The following is a 17,349-nucleotide window of genomic DNA, read 5'->3' as shown; positions in this document are numbered from 1 at the left end:
AGCCACCTCTGGATGTCGGTTGTTTCAATCTAAAATTCAACATTCTTCTTAACAGCTACAAAAACCTTTAAAGAAAGTAAAGAGAAACTCAGCTGGGAATTTCCTTTTGAATGAATGGAGTTTCACACACGGCAGTGGAAAGGTACGCAGCAACATACCTTGTTATCTTATTGAACCTGCCGCGTATCCGACTGTCCAGCAGCATACTGCTGCTACACTAATTACAGCCTGGCGTAATGGATTCACTATCCACAGAAATTATAATTATTACAGTTGTAATTAGTGCCAATTAGAACAAAATCATTTATATATGCAGTAAAACGTTAATTATTTGTGGCTGGGCACTGTGGAAAATAAACACTTGTGTGCTGTTATATTTATGACATGTAAGGGAACAAATTAAAGACAGCACCGTTTAAAAACAGGGTCTTTTTTGTCACAAACTCCATAAAATGAAACGACACGTCTCTTTGCTTTCAGGGCCATGAACATGGATTACAGTGGCATTCATGAGAACTCTCGCTGGACACTTGTTTTACTCAAATCCTTCACAATGTCTTTTTTTACAACTGTATTAATCTTAGCAAACATCAGAAGTGTGAGCGCTCTAGAACAGGACAAAGTAACATGGCAAGAATGATGGGAAAATGTTGCTTTGGTTTTGGCTTGGTTCTGCAAATAACGGTGTATGAAACAACTGGTGGGTGAACTCCGCCACACAGGCATCACGCACACAGTCCACATCGGACAAGTCAGAAAAATTCCTGCTATTCTAAAATCTTTCTTGCTCTCCACAGAAAAGCTATATTGCATACTGTAAAAGGTAAAGAACCAGTGTTTCGACTAATACTAAAAAAAAACATGTTATATATCATTTGCACATAAATAAATCTGCTGATTTGTTTAGCACTTTCTTTCTCTCATGGGTACAGTATACTTTCCATTCATGAAGGGCTGTTGCCGTTGAGTTCTGACCCTGTGGTTCAAGTCTTTTGCAGTTCGACTCTGTGTCATCTGTGCTGGCCAAGGAACATTACTGTGCAAGAGCTCAGCAGCCTGCTCAAGGACTGTAAAGGTATGGACAAACTGTAATCAAACACTCCACTGTTCCAATTTGATTGTCTGGAACAAGCATGACTCAACCTTTTGTGTAAAACAAACTGGGAAGGTGTTTGCACTAGGTCCTGCACATGAGAACGTCTGCAAAGGGGCCCAAGAGGTTCTTATTGAAGATACACCTGACCCACACCAGGTAGGTGGTGAAGGGCTTAATGTTCTCTGAAAACGTGTAGTTCTGCTGGGGGAGGATATAAGGCATGTAGGTGTTCTCTCCCTGCTCCTGGATCCACACTTCGTACTTCACCTCTCTCACCTTCAAGTATTTCAGATTCCAAGGGATCTGCCAGGAGACTGTGAGTTTAGCCTCGTTGGTGGTTTGTACCGAGGTCTGACACTGGGGTTGTCTGACCCGGCCCGGGTGGACTGTGCTGGCCGGCTTTGTCTTCTTCACGCTGGGCTTTGTCTTCATGCCCTCTTTAAGGGCTTCCAGGAAGAAAGGGATGTCCACCAAAGTGTCCTGGTAGATCCGGAAGAGCCACTCTGGGTTGCGGCAGCACAGGTGCCTGGGGACATCTCTGCTCTCCAGTATACGCTCCTGCTCCTCCTTCTCCAAGTGAGCGATGCCCCCTTGCTCCCAGGGTCTGTCTGGGTGGGTGATGGTGTTCTCCTCCTTAGTGTTCCGCCAGGAGATATAGTGAAGGTCCATGCCTGGAAGGGTGGCGAGGGTTTTATACGGGGTGTACTGCTCTGGGTTCACAGCAAAGGGGAACAGCTCCACCACAGCAGCTCCTCTGGGGAGGAAGAGTGAGGTAATGAGCTGAGCGCCATGCATACTGACCAACACAGAAGCGCCGCTGATCACCTGGACGATACTGGGGAAAGACTGTTCCTCTAGGGACACTGTGACCACTCTCATCTGGAACTCCTGGGCCAGCGCCATGATTAGCTCCGCCTCATTCAGTATCAGCCTTGTAGTTGAGCGACTGAACACGACGACGTAATCATCCTTTCGCTCATCTTCGGCACTCCCTCCATCCTTCTCCACCTCCACATTTGTTGTGATGTTCATTTTCTCCATCAGAGCCTTCGCAAACTGTCTGATCTCATTTCCTGAGACCAACATGTTGGCCTTGGGCCCCTGTGGTTGAACAAAGCCGTACTGGTACCAGGTGGTCATCTTGGACAGGCCAACGTAAGATTTAGTGAAACACATGAGCTTGCCAAAGTTCTTGAGCTGCTCTTTGAGCAGTGGCTGCTTGCTGCTGAGAAGTCGGTAGAGGTCAAAGTGTGGGCCTTCGCTCCAGCCCTCCATAAAAACCAAACGCGCTTCATCATCTAAGTCCGAATACTGTTTCATAGTGTAGAAGGCTGGGATCAGGTCGTCATGGAACACGTGCATTAGGTTGTCTGGATTAAACCGGTTTAGGATCAGAGTCACATCCGGTACGAACACAGGCTTAGGCATGAACTTTAAAGCAGCAACCGGGAGCTCTAAAAAGTTGAAGTACTGGGTGTTGTGATCCTCTACTGACGACAAGTCTAACAGAGCAGGTTGGAAGCGCCTCGACCCCAGATTTGGCAGCATGACAGAGGAGTTGGAGTGGAAGAACACAAACTCCTCTGCCTCGGAGCAGTAGCAGAGGTAGTCAAAGCGGCAGACGCGGTCGGTGTGCAACTTGCCGGTGCAAACCATGCGGGTGCCGTGTTCCTGAAGGGCCTGCAGGGCGACGTGGTAGTCGATGTGGGCCTGCGAGAGTTCCTGGGACTGCCGTGTCATGTGCAGCTCTTCCTCCAGCAGGGCGGCATGCTCACTCAGCTTGGAATACTTCCAAAGCAGTGCTGCGACAACGGAGACCAGCAGCCCGTTAAGGAGCGCACCCACGCTCATCCTGCAGCCTGCCACCGAAGCCCGCATCACTGCTGCCGCGGACCCGCCTCCCGTCTCCAGCTGGCCTCCGACCTCAGTAGGAGGGGACGAGACATCCGCCACTGGACAACAACTGGGGAAAGGAAGAAAGAGGAGGCAGAAGAGGGGTGACCACAGATGGAAAGGGGAAGGATAGAGCAGGAGAGGAGAAGGCAAGGACGAGAAAAGAAGAAATGACACAAGGTTAAGAACAAACTAATCATAGATCCAATCTAAACAAAAAGTCATGATTACTGCAAGTAATCACGTGATTAACAGTGCAGTTGACAGCAAAGAGTACAGATATAATTAACAAATCAATAGTCAAGCCTATAATGCTGAAGTGCTCTTGTCACGTAGGTGAAACGATGCAGCGGTGCATGAGAGCAGGTTTCAGCTCTCAGCGTTGGGAGTAGTGGTTGTTTACCTTGGCGAACAAATGAGACATTTTCCTAACCTTACATCCCCTGTTAGCCTCCCTGGATATGTCAAGACAAATTACACTGTGAGGAGGCACAGGGAAAAGAACAAGGGCATTGCTCTCAACTCGGCTCATCTGCATACTGAGGGAACAAGTGAGTCATTGAGGGACTCTAAATCAAACAGGAAACAGTTAACTGCCAACAGCTGCCTGCAAATGCGAGGCAAGTGGCATGCTAAACACCCGTCTAAGGACTAGCCTAACCAACCTGCAGAAAGTAATTATTTTGCCATTTCCTTCCTCCAAACGATAACAATTTTTTTTCCGTACCGATAACAAATCCGATACCTGAATTTGTGCATTGGCCTATACTGAGTACTGACCCGATACAAGTGGGTTAAAGACAGATAAAGTTAAAGACGTCATAATTCCTTCTCTAATATCTATTATATATTGCTGTGAAAACATCTTCAAAAAAACATTTATTCAAGTTTCTTGCCAAATACTTAATTTTACAAGATAACATTTATGATAACTTTATAATTTACCATGGCCCAGTACTCATTTTTACTCAATGTACCTTGATCGCATCATACTGTACCTCAACGAAGCCTCCTTTAACGTTAGCTGTTAGCTCCCTTATTTAGCCAACCAGGGCTGTGCTGCCCATCGGCTGCTAACAGCTAATGTTAACTGATTTCAACACGGATCTGTTGTTCAGTGTAGCATCATGAGGGAGGAAACAGGGTGCACGAGTGTTAAACCACAGATGTTTGGTATTAGTTTTTCACATGTGCAGTACCGATCGGGCAGGACGCACGGATTGGGTAGCCAGTGACACGTGTTGTTGTTCCTGAGTCGATAAATTATACGATAACGTGATATCAGATAGGTACAGGCTCCAGCGTTTTAGGCTGTATCGGAGGCATACATGCACCAACATGCAGCTGAGAGGAGGGAAAGGGACGACCTCAAGTCCGTACTTTGGTATGATATCCAATACGTGACGAAATGGGATTTAGAGAGCGACTTTCCATCTCTGAAGCTGGCCAGAGAGTAAACTAAATCAGGTCAAACTAAACCAAGACAGTGTGTCTAGGTGACACACACACACACACAGTACAGATTCATAGAAGTAGACATGAACAACAGGCTGACGCAAGCCTAAACTGGCAACACATCGACCAGCTCGTATTCGTCTGTCTGGCTTAGGTCAGTAGTATTCCATAACTCACTCAACTGACTTTTTCCTAATGCTTCCTTTTATCGTGTACACTGTTTCCCAGTTACTGTCCAACAAGATTGACTCTTTTGCTTTATTTGCCCCCTAGTTGTCGCGTTCTTCCCCTTCTTTTTCTCTTTCCGCTCTTCCTCCGGTTTTGTGGCGTGCTGCTGCCTCCGTTCAGCAGGAGCAGAGCGGAGTCCCTGGGCTATTTCTGACATCCCAAAAAGTACAATATGTCAGTGGCAACAGGGTCGCTCTTTGTGATGAAACGCAGCGAATGCACACGGGCACAATATGCACAACTCATAATGCCGTCGATTGAAAAGACACAATCTTTAAGCACATTGAAAGAGAGGAAGTCTTACTGCTGAACACTGGAACATCCAACTACCTATTGTCTACTTTAGGCTGAAAACATAGTGGCGGTTATCAAATCCTGCACTTTACATCTCAAGTGCCATTTTCGAGACTGCCAGGAAAAGATTTGTCGACTCTTCGACTAAAAATCACATACTGAGCCGGAGAAAGCTCCGTGTTATTTCCCTTGACAAAATGTCACGGGCAATGGATGTGAATATATACCGCAGTGTCGCCTCGATGCTGACTCGGCAGCCGAAATAAGGTGAAATGAAGTGTGAAGAGGAGGCTGCTAGTGAGGCTGACATTAGGCAGGCTTTCCTGCACGCTCCTTCTCGTTCACGAGGACACAATGGCAGCACAAGGCTCACGGCGCCTGCAGTGCGCGGCAGGCTCCCGCGGGCACGCGCGGCGATGCCCTCTGCAATTTGTCCTCCCTGAGCCGAACAACCGAAAGCCTCGAAAATGTCAAAGGACACCGCAAGACACCGCTCAGCACGTTTACCAGGCTACAAACAAGAGACCCGTTCTCCGGTTCTGGTTTGGGTTATTTAAAAACAAGCTGAAGGAAGCTTAAAACACGAGAGCGCTTCCCTGAATCTACTGTCTGTGTAGCAATTTAAAGTGACCTTGAAAACCAGCAGCAGCCCGTCGGCAGCGTGAGGCAGCGAGTCGAGGCCCTGCCTGGGAAGAAAGAATGCTCAAATTAGGAAAAGGTCACAGCAGTTCTAACTATAATCAAATGTTAGATGAGATCCATCTCCTGAGCGACACCAACACTGGGGAGCGGCCTCATATCCATACTCTATTTCAGAGTGTGTGTGTGTGTGTGTGTGCTATTAAGTAAGCCACTGCTTCTGTGTCTATATCCCTCTTGTCTTATCCCTCCATCGGAACGAGGTAAACTCCCCTCTGTGGAGGCATTGCGGGTATTCTCACGAGACTGCTGCTACAGGTTCAGCTCTTCTTATTATCACCATCCAGACAACTGTGGTTCCACACAAGTTACTTCAAACCCCATCCCAATCAAACAGAACTTCGTTGTTGTAGCAAACTTTTTTCACTGCAGAGCAACATGGTTGAAGTCAATAACCTGATATTTAGAGATGCAACAATTGGAATTTTCTCAGCTGATTACTGATTTGTTTTAAACGATTTACTTTCTAAGAATTAGGATTGACTGCAAGGCTCAGGGCTGATTTTTTCTTACCACGGTCCCGAATAAAATAATTTCAACCATCACAAAGTGAGTGAAAACTGTATTAAATGCAACTGTAAATTCTAGATATGATTCTTTACATTTTTTGAATTTTATTGTCATTTTGTGGTTATTTGCAAAAAACACACAACTCAAATGATAAGGAGATAAATTATTGTATTTCTATAGATACTTGCTTTAACGTTACAGTGTGCCAACGTACAACTATCATTTGGCATATGTCTGTAAATATTAAACGGGAATATGTGCACAGTCGAGGCAGATGGGGAACAATCAATGATTTAAGGTGACTGGCTTACAGGTGACTGGCGACACAAACTCCACATAGAAACGATGATGAACCGACAAAGGAGCCGAGGAGATGGGTGGTCTGGGGACCTCAAGCAAGACGGGTCAGGGCAGAAAACCCAGTCAGTAACGTGCTGCGGGTAATGCGTCTCATAAAAATGTAAAATACAATTACAATGATACTTTTCATTTCGATGGCAGCCGTTGTGATTTATAGCAACGGGGTCTAATCTCTCAGTTCAATTATCACTTGTCGTCATTTTATTTAACATCAATGTAAAACACACAAGGTAGCGATGATTAAAGCACTAAAATCTTGCTTAAAGATTTGCTCTCTACACTAAAAGAAATATCTCAAATATCTTGAGCAAAGGATCCAGATCTGCAACAGCTGTGTGAGCCAGTAACAACACAGGGCCCCGTTAGCCTAGTTACATCAACATTTGACTTTGTACTGACTATCATCTTCTAACAGGCAACTCATTACAATGGATTCAACAAATGCAAGAGGTGGGGGTAGTCAAAGGCTGACTAAATGAAAATGACAGTTTTGCCCTAGTTTTGACACTAATTTTCCTAAACATTCAAACTAAAATTGTGAAGCAGAGCTACACGCCGTCGTGCTCACACACTGGTTGATCGGAAGACCGCCGTCGGCTGTCAGGCAAGTTCGAAAACACACAAACTTTTTTTTTTTTGTACATCAGCACTTCTGCAGTTGGCTTTCTCTGCCCGCTAAACCTCGAGGCAGTCCGCCTACACGTAGAACACTTTGTATGAAATGGCATACATGCAGTACTGTACATGCAGCGATGTAGAAAAGTTGGACATAAAAGTGCATCCGTCTGGAGCCTTGACCTCAAAGTAAAATGAGCATGATACAGGTCTTTTTGGTCTGAAATGTAAAACTGATGAAACCCACAGAGATGGATTTATGAGGTCTGGCAAATGGATTCTAGAAAAATGCAAAAACAGGTCAGCTATGAAGCCAATGACCCAGTCCTCTGACTAAAACCTACCTCTTATTGGTTTGAAACTGAGTTAGAGGCCGACACAATTGCGTCATCAAATACCGAAAGAATATTGCTTTCATTAGACATCTGCTCCTGACAGCCAAGTCTGTCCTGCATCGACTTCCACATCACCGCGGAAACCAGTGCAGCTTAGTTGTCCTGACAGACCGAGCACTGTTGCTTTTAAGCAAACACAAACCTACAGCAAAACTCAATCTTGATCACTCTGCTGGGCTCATTAAATCCTCCGCGGATGCAAAGACATACTATATGTCCTCGTGTCTATGAATGAACCCCGCTGAGACAGTTTACTCACCGTCCTCCTGTAATTATTGTCAGAGCAGTGCATGCGAACACTTGAACCTGCTTTCAGATACGGTAGTGAGTGTTTACTGCTGCCACCGCCGTTGTGCAACCCTGTTCTCTTTTTTTTATCGGTCTTGAGCAAAGCACTGTCAAAGCATTGTGAGATGCGAGCCAGCAACCATAAACTGTATAAAATATAGCTGTCGTGAAGCTCAAACTTGGCCATCTTGGCAGTGGCGACACCTAACGCTTAACTCTAAAAATGGGAAAAGTGGTGGATCGTTGGTGGAGCTGGGGCCCCGGGTGAAGCAGCAAAGGAGACGGCAAGCGACTTGAGCACTCACCTGTCACTCAAAGCTGCAACGCCCTCAATTATGCACGACTTTAAGCCTTGATATCATTTAAACAGATGAGTTGTATAAAAATCCATCCCACGTACAGTTGTCATGAACAGAGAAATTAGCTGAAAGTTACCACAACTGTTTTCTTGTACCAGGCTGTAAACATGGTTATTTCTGCTGTAAAGTTTGGCATTTTAATATGGGGGTCCATGAGGATTGACTGCAGTTTTTGGAACTTCCGTCTTGGCTTCATTCCTAAGCACCGGAGGTTGACGCTTGCCAAAAATACATAAAAAAAGAGAAGGGTTGAACATTTTATATAATAAGTCAATTCGGCCTGTAAGCTCTGTAGTGATTTGCCAAAAAACTAACAAAGAAAAAGGGATGCCGAAGCGGAAGTTCTGAAAGTTGATTAAGTTTAGTCCATGCCAGGTGTGGACACCAATACCCTTTCCCCACCAAAATTAGTGCATATATTTTCTGGTGTTTCCCGTTTGGTTTCACAAACACGTCACCTACTTATTTTTTATATCTGTTACTTATTCAGTCTCGCTTCAAACTCGGTGCCGAATGATTTGGAACCACATTCGAGCACTGCTCGGACGGAGACGGACCAAAAGAAATTGAAGCTCAAATGACAAAGATCGCGCTGCAAAAAGTGGCACAAATTTCCGTGTTCACCCGGGTGTCTTGTTTCCATCGGCGCTGGATCCGATTAATACCCCTGACTACGACTTTCATTGCGAGTAGCGCTGCCTTCGAAGCCTTCGAAGCCTTCGAAGCGGGCTCTGAAGCTCCAGCTTCCCCAATGTTACTGGTTAGCATAACCAGATTGCTCTGGAGACGATAAGCGGCTCAGTGATGTGGTGGAAGGTGGGCAGACTGGAGACTCTAATGCATGTTAATGAGACTCCTGGAAAGCTGAGGGGGCTGTGGGAGGGAGGAGTGGTGGTGGTAGCTCCTGTGCAGTGGCAGCTCATTTGGGGGCCCTGGTGTTCAATCATTCCTTGCAACTCACCGTTCTTCCCCTTTGGAGTTAATCTTCCCTCCTTTTCTGCATTTCTTCCCTTTTCAAATCATCAAGGAGCACCCTGACATGCCTCTTCAAAAGAGAAATCTTTTTTAAAACGGTGACGTTGACCGCATCGCTTTTTTTCCTCCCTCCACCTGCCTTTCTTTCCCTTCAGCCGCTTGATTGCTGATCTCCTCTGGACCGCGGTGGGGCGTCCATATTCGTTTGTGGTCTGTATTCCTGGACCAAATGTGGCCTGTCAGGTCGGATCAGGCAGCTCGGAGCTCAGTGTGGCACTAGGGGAGAATTAATGGCCCGGCAGCCATAATCTGGCTGTACAAAGATAAGTCTCATACCCTTTCTCTCACTTTGCATCTCTTTCTCAAACACGTTTGGACAGACGGGCACACACACACACACACATAGTTCTATTACATAAAAGCAGCGCAAGGCCATCCGGTCTATTGGTTGAAAATAGCCTGGCCGGCTTCATAATGACTGGCAGCGAGTGTCAGAAAATGCCCCAGGTCCGCATTAAGACACACGGCATGTCTGTCTACTTGCCTTTTCTGAACCGAGGCTGATTACTCGCCTGATTGACGGCCTGCTACTAACTACCGTCTCCGTCCTTCTCTATATCGTCCGCTAACAGCGCCCCACGATGCCTTGTGAAAAACAGCAGATAGGAGGCCGAGACTGTGCCCACATTGTGCTCAATCTTCACCCAAGGGGAAGAAGAAAAAGCAGAGGCTGATGTGGACAATCTGTGTGTTTTGTGTGGGATAGACAAAGGGGAACAAAGTGAGAAGGACATCCTCTGCGGAAATTTTGGTCTGGCCTCGGGACAACAGGCAGTATTCCAGAAGGGGACAGAAATAGAATACAGAGTTCTGGATGGACGCTTGAAAATTTTGCAAGTGCTCAAACTCTTGAGTCGCTGCTCCCGAATATATTTTGGAAATTTGGGGTAAGCTGAGAATTCGGAAAGATATCCATCTTGTTCAAATTTGCGTAGGACACGCCAATTTGACATGCAACAAATGCAGAGCTACCGACTAGCTACCGCGAGGCCTAAATCGTGCATGCACAGAAACACTTGCTTCACTGTTGGTCTTTAATGAAAGATACAGCCGATCCTCGAGGCCAGGTGGATGTGGAAAGCATAATTTGGTTTTACAGATACTGAGGTAATCTGGAGCTGGGTACAAGGTAGAATAAATGACTACTAAGGTTGTTCCCAAGACACTGCAAACCCAAGAAAGAACCCCAGGCTAATATACAGGGCTTGAAGTCAACGGACAGGCAAGTTCAAATGGAAGTTTTGAAACTAGAACCAACACTTTTCTTGTCAGTTAACCCAGTGGCAAGCTGGCAATCATGGACAAGCTTAGAAAAGCGGATGTGCACCGGTCTTTATTGGAGGTGGGGGAGTTAACCGGATGTACATTTGCCAAACTGTCCATGTCATCCTTGAATTATTTTCCCTTGTTAAGTCAAAATATACAGTTTGAAACATTTCAGATAAAGCATAAATCGCACCTTTGTGTTGCTTGTCCCAGTGCGTTTTCACGTGCAGCATCTTCTAAATAGATGCACCACTTTTAGAAATCCTGCAATGTATTAGTTTGACACACAGGATGGAAGATTTGAGGTACATGCACATCAGCACCTTTACAAGCCTCTTGAAATATGATTGCCAAAAATGTAGTTTATGTGCACCTCTGCAGAGGTACATTAACCCTAATAATCAACACCTCACAACTTCAGGTTCATGAGTGAAACAAGAGCGCATAAGAAAAGAGGTGGAGTTGCTATTTTATTTAATGATTCTCTTCAATACAAGCAGATGTCCTTTGGTCATTTTACTTCTTTTGAATATGTGGCTCTGAATTCCACTCGAGCTTTATTCCTTAAACCAGGGGTGCCCAATACGTCGATCGCGATCAACCGGTCGATCGCGGAGGCAGTGCCGGTAGATCGCATGCCATTCTTTTCTAACACACGGGTCACCACGTATGCACAGTGAACCGCGCGAGCTACTGCAAAACTCCGCGAGCTAATTAGTTAGCCTGATGCAGCAGTCGCTCTCCCGCAAGCACCCCCCCCCCCCGACAACCGGCAACTATGATGCTGAAGTGTATATATATATATATATATATATATTTAGCATTTTTAATGTAGGTAGATCATTTTGACTTGGTCATTTTAAAAGTAGCTCGCAAACCGAAAAAGTGTGGGCACCCCTGCCTTAAACATTTACAGACCACCTAAATACTGTGCAACCTTCTTTGATGAGTTTACTGAAATGATGTCTATACTCTATTGATTTTGACTGTTTTGTTATTGTTGGCGACTTTAATATCCATGTTGATAATCCCCAGGACAGAGGAACTATGTGGTGTCCTTGATAAATATGATCTGACTCAGCATGTGACAGGACCCACCCACAACAGGGCGCACACTCTGGACCTAATCATCACCAAAGGTGTAAACATTTCCAAGGTTGCTGTGACTGATGTTGCACTCTCTGATCATTTCTGTTTTCTTTGAGAGTGCAATCTCCTTGCACCTAAATGTCCAAACCGAGGTAGTGACAAAGCGTTACATCTCTGAAAACACTAGTGAACTATTTATTCAGAAGTATTCCTCCACACCAGCCTTCTCTTGCATCTCTGTCAATGAGCTTGTAGATAGCTTCAATTCTAAAGTTAAAAACGTTATTGATGCCATTGCACCCACTAAAGTGAAGGTTGTCTCGGGTAGGCAAAGATCTCCTTGGAGAAATGCTACGCTGGTCAGAATAGAGAAACGAGAGTGACGGAAAGCTGAGAGCAGGTGGCAAAAAACAAATCTCCAGGTTCACTGTGACATCTATAAAGAGAGACTTCACAATTATAATTTGGAACTTAGAAATGCAAGGCAGTCCTTCTTCTCTGACATCATAACCAAAAACAATAACAATACATGCACCTTATTTGCTACCATCGACAGGCTAACAAACCCTCCAGTGTCAGTAGCTGCTGAGCTCCAATCCACCTGGGCATGCAATCAATTTGCCTCCTTTTTTACTGACAAAATTCAGAAAATTAGACAAGCAGTCAGTGCCTCCACACCAACCACAGGATATGTGTTGTTCCCATCTCTGAATAACATCCATTCAAATATCATGACACAATTTCATTCAATCGACCTCAGAAGCCTAGAAGACATTATACACATGGTCGACCATGACTTACTACTAGAAAGACTCAAAATCTGGGTGGGACTCTCTGGCACAGCACTTAACTGGTTTGAATCCTACTTGAAGGACCGAGAATACTTTGTTTCTGTAGCTAATTACACATCCGAGCTGACTAAAATGACATGTGGTGTTCCCCAAGGTTCAATACTGGGGCCTCTTCTGTTCAACATCTACATGCTTCCACTAGCTAAGATTATGGAAAACCACAAAGTAGGGCTGCAACAACGAATCGATAAAATCGATAATAATCGATTATTAAAAGAGTTGGCAACGAATTTCATTATCGATTCGTTGTGTCGCGTGATTATTACGCCACTCAATAAAGCCGTGTTCACACCAAACGCGATGAACGCGCGAATGACGCGCCGGGGACTATTTGTGTTCATTCACGTGAATCGCGCTGGACGCGCCGGAGAGGGGGCGCGGCTTATCGGCCTGAAAGCTGTTCAACTGTCCGCCATCAACCGTGGAAAAATAACCTCTATTTCTGCTCAGTACGTGTTGTGGAAGTCCCAGATATCACGGGAAACTAAACGCCGCCATGTCTGGTTCATAACATAGTCCGGAGGAGCTCCGTGGATTTCATCGAGCTCACTGTGTCTAGCGAGCCACACGTCGGCTGTTTACTACAGCTGTATGAACACAAAATAAACTGATTTGGCTGTGATTTAACGGCAATAAACCGACAAAAAGGGACTCCGAAATAACTACGTAATGATGACCATTTGTACTTGTTTTCTCAATGGAGCTCGGATCGATCGGTGCTATTCTATGCTAAATGTAGCCGCTCCATCAATACTCACAATAACGTTATCTAGATGTAAATACGGCAGCGTCTATTCATTGTTTGCACTATATGGTTTACGCACGCATGTATACACATAGTTTGGTCCGGTCTCTATTGATGAGGGATCATAGAGCTCTGGGTGAACACAGACGGCTACAGAATTAATTTCCTGATTCAACAACGGCAGGACGTCAGTGATGACAGGAGAAACATCTCAACGCTGATAGGCTATCAGCGCCACAGGGTCACGCCATTTTTTCTGTTGAAAATGAATGCTTTGTTTTTTTATCCGATTCATCGATTAATCGAAGAAATAATCTACAGATTAATCGATTATTAAAATAATCGTTAGTTGCAGTCCTACCACAAAGTGTGTTATCATAATTATGCAGACGACACACAAATCTACATAACTATATCACCAGAGGACTATAATCCCATACAAGGGCTGGGTAAATGCATTGAACAAATCAACAACTGGATGTGTCAGAATTTTTCTTCAATTAAACAAAGATAAAACAGAAGTCATTGTTTTTGGTACCAAGGATGAACGATTGAAAGTCGGAACTCAGCTTCAATCACTGATGTTAAAAACCACAAACCAAGCCAGAAATCTAGGTGTAGTTCTGGATTCAGACCTCAACCTGAACAGCCATATCAAGACAATTACAAAATCAGCCTACAAAGATATATCAAGGATGAGAGGACTTATGTCTCAACACGATTTGGAAAAACTTGTCCATGCATTCATCTTCAGTAGACTGGACTACTGTAACGGTGTGTTTACAGGTCTCTGTAAAAAGTCAATCAGAAAGCTGCAGCTGGAGTCCTCACTAAGACCTAGAAAGTGGATCACATCACTCCAGTTCTGAGGTCTTTGCACTGGCTTCCTGTCCAACAAAGAACTGACTTTAAAATCCTGCTGCTGGTTTATAAAGCACTGAATGGTTTAGGGCCAAAATACATCTCTGATGTGCTGCTACCTTATGAACCATCCCGACCCCTTAGGTGGTCTGGGACTGGTCTACTTCCTGTTCCCAGAGTCACAACTAAACATGGAGAAGCAGTGTTCAGTTGTTCTGCTCCACATATCTGGAACAAAGTCCCAGAATGCTGCAGGTCTGCTGAGACCCTCAACTCCTTTAAATCAAGATTGAGGACTTTTCTGTTTGCTGCTGCCTTAATTGAACCAGATTCAAGGATATTAATCAATCCCCTGCATTTGACTACTGTATTTTATTTCTTACACTGCTTTTTACTGTTTTAATGACTGCTTTTAATGTTTCAATGAATGTTCTTAATTGTTTTTAAATCTCCTTTTCTTTTGCCTTATGTTTTGATGCTTTTAATGGTTTTATGTGAAGCACTTTGAATTACCTTATTGTTGAAATATGCTATACAAATAAACTTGCCTCGCTGAATGCATTATCTGTTTTCTAACAAAGTGTGTGAGCACATCTGCTGTGACACATTTTAAAAGTCAAGCAGTTAGGGCATGTGGAAATACATGAGCATCAGAGATGAGATGCAAGCATATGTTCACCATGAAAACGCAGTATTCACAAACGTTTTGTTTCCTGCACAAGTCAGCGTTTCAGTTTTGTGAAAAGCGGCAAAGAACGGCTTTTGAATTATTCCCAAAGACAAGAGTAGAAATTAAGGCTGCACAATTATTCGAAAAACACAACATGGCCTCCTGCAATTTTCAAATCGCAGGCGGCGCAATACTTGTTAAAGGGCAAAATGAGTGTCAGAATACTATATTGTGGTGCTGCAGAGATGTCTTGGCCTACATATGATGTTCTGCAGACTTAAGAAAACATCTCTGTTTGGTACAAAACTGAGCCAGTGCAGCCAATCAATATGCTGAATCCAGAGAATTCCATAGAGCAACATACAGATGCAATATGCAACAGCCTGGAAAATATCTTAAATGTTAGGGTCAACGACTCCTTATGAATGGCAGGGGGATTTTAAATAAACCACATCAGTATAAACTGAGATATTGTGATTTTGACAGAGTTCCCATAACTGTAGATCTTATATGAGTCAGAGATCCATCTGAAGAATGCAACAAACTCCAGGGACGTGAAACAGCATCTTGTCTGGGAGGTGATGGACCATAAATATCACACAAGCAGCATTGTGGTGTTTTGTTTTCTTACATTTTCACAGCACTGGTGGCATGCTGGAACCGACAAGGATAACTAAAGATAAATCCCTCAGCCTGTTTTTGTTTCCCCAAACTGTTCAGTTACAATGGGAGCTATTCTTCTTCCATATGTGCCCCTAAACCTTACCATTACATGTTACTGATGCACACTAGGGAGCTGGGTACAGATGCACTGAGGCAGGTGCATCCACTGAAACTCAATTTTCTCCTCTTATTATTTGGGTATTGGAGTTTAACCACATTGGTTAAAGCAAAGATCCACAGACTACATCGGAGTTGAACATTATCAAACTGAGGAAGGGGTCATCGCACTGGGGCATATCGTGGGATAAGCGATGGATTGCTTCTTTTTAAAAAAAAGAGAGAACTGTTCATATCAATGATTTTTTCCTTATATGATCACTGACTATAGGTCAGCTTTAACACCTTTAATGCAAAACCACATTGTATGGTGGTTACATGCTAAGTTATAGGTTGGTGGAAGGGAGGAACGGACCAAACTTTTTCAGTCCCAATACCGGTTTCCGATATGTGGGCTTTGGGTATCGGCTGATATCAAGTACGGATTCGATACCAGTACGTTAATAACAAAAAAAACCTGAAACCGGTCCTTTTCCATATCTATTTGATATTGCTGCGAAAAAATATTCGTCATACAACTGTATTTATTTTAGTTTATTGCCAAGAATTACCATTACAAGAGATTATATTTTAACACATTAAGATAACGTTACAATTTTCCTTTCGCCCAATACAAATGTTTACTGAATAGAGCCTGAACACATCATAATGTAACTCAATGCAACCTCCGTTAGAGTTAGCTGTGTTTTAGCCTAGCAGGCCTATGCTGCATACCGGCTGCTAACAGCTAACGTTAACTAGCTCATCTGCTGATTTCAACCTGGATGTGTTGTTCACGATGTAGCATTATCAGGGAGAACATTGGGTGTGGTACTAGTTAGCACATGGGTAGCGAGTGACACACGTTGCTGTTGTTCCTGTGTAGCATATATGGTATTATAAAGCGATATCGGATGGACGCCAAGACTTGCGTACTCGCCGCCGATACCCAATCCATTACAGGCTCTATCGGAGGCATTTCCGATTCTGGCATCGGTATCAGGAGCAGCTCTAGTGACAGGGATCATTCTTTAATGTGTGAGGTAGCATCAGACTTGACTGAAACATTTATTTTCCCTAACTTTGTAAAACAAAATGAAACAAATAATTACAAAGATATAGGCTACATTTATTAACGTGTTATTCATTGTTGAAATTTTAAATAATAATAATTGTATAACAGAAACAAAAAAAAGGCTTAAAAATGAACAGAAATTACAATTCAGGTGTAAACATAGAATGTAATTGAATAGAGCGAACCCACTGTCACAGATACCCAATCCAGCTACTTGAGTCAGTAATGGACCGATATCGGTACCCGCGCATCCCTGGTAGGTAGGTAGGCCTACTACGTATCAAATTAGAAAACAATGTATTAATATCCATTTAAAATAGATGTGTGGACACTGTGAATACAGGTTCCTACTGGCTGCACTCACATATATTCATTCATATCATCAATTTATTTTTGTTTTTTTTAAGTGAATAATATTAACAGCACTAAATACTTCTAAGGCCATATGCATGTATTAAATACTTTATCTGGTATAATTATATACACACACACACACACACACACACACACACACACACACACACACACACACACACACACACACACACACACACACATCTATGAGCGTATCTTTAACTATAACTGTGGATCAGCTGAAGCTCCTCTCTTGCGCGGTAGCAGCGGGACACGCTCATTTGTGAGCCATCGACACCTGCAAAAGGCACGAGCCCCAGTGACAGTCCGGCTAACAGCATTGTGTCGATACAAACACGGTGACACAAAAACGAGCCTGCACGGAGGTTCTTACCTTCGGTCTCAGTGAACAATGTTGCTTTTTGTCTTTGAAGTCAGTTGAGGGGCTAGCT

General features: G+C 43.9%; 1 protein-coding gene across 1 annotated transcript; it reads right to left on the bottom strand.

The window, feature by feature from the left end:
• Positions 1 to 1,177: 1,177 nt before the first annotated feature.
• pomgnt2 (protein O-linked mannose N-acetylglucosaminyltransferase 2 (beta 1,4-)) lies at positions 1,178 to 17,349 on the bottom strand (the record flags this gene model as incomplete). Its single annotated transcript, XM_079165080.1, has 2 exons — positions 17,292 to 17,349; positions 1,178 to 3,059 (listed from the first exon to the last, which is right to left on the bottom strand). Exon 2 carries the CDS (start codon positions 2,972 to 2,974, stop codon positions 1,178 to 1,180), a length of 1,797 nt encoding a protein of 598 aa, XP_079021206.1. The 5' UTR covers positions 2,975 to 3,059; positions 17,292 to 17,349.

The sequence above is a fragment of the Pholis gunnellus genome (assembly GCF_910591455.1).
Source record: "Pholis gunnellus genome assembly, chromosome: 8".
NCBI classification, from domain to species: Eukaryota; Metazoa; Chordata; class Actinopteri; order Perciformes; family Pholidae; genus Pholis; species Pholis gunnellus.
Note: the sequence above shows the minus strand (reverse complement) of the source record. Positions and strands in the feature narration are given on the sequence as shown.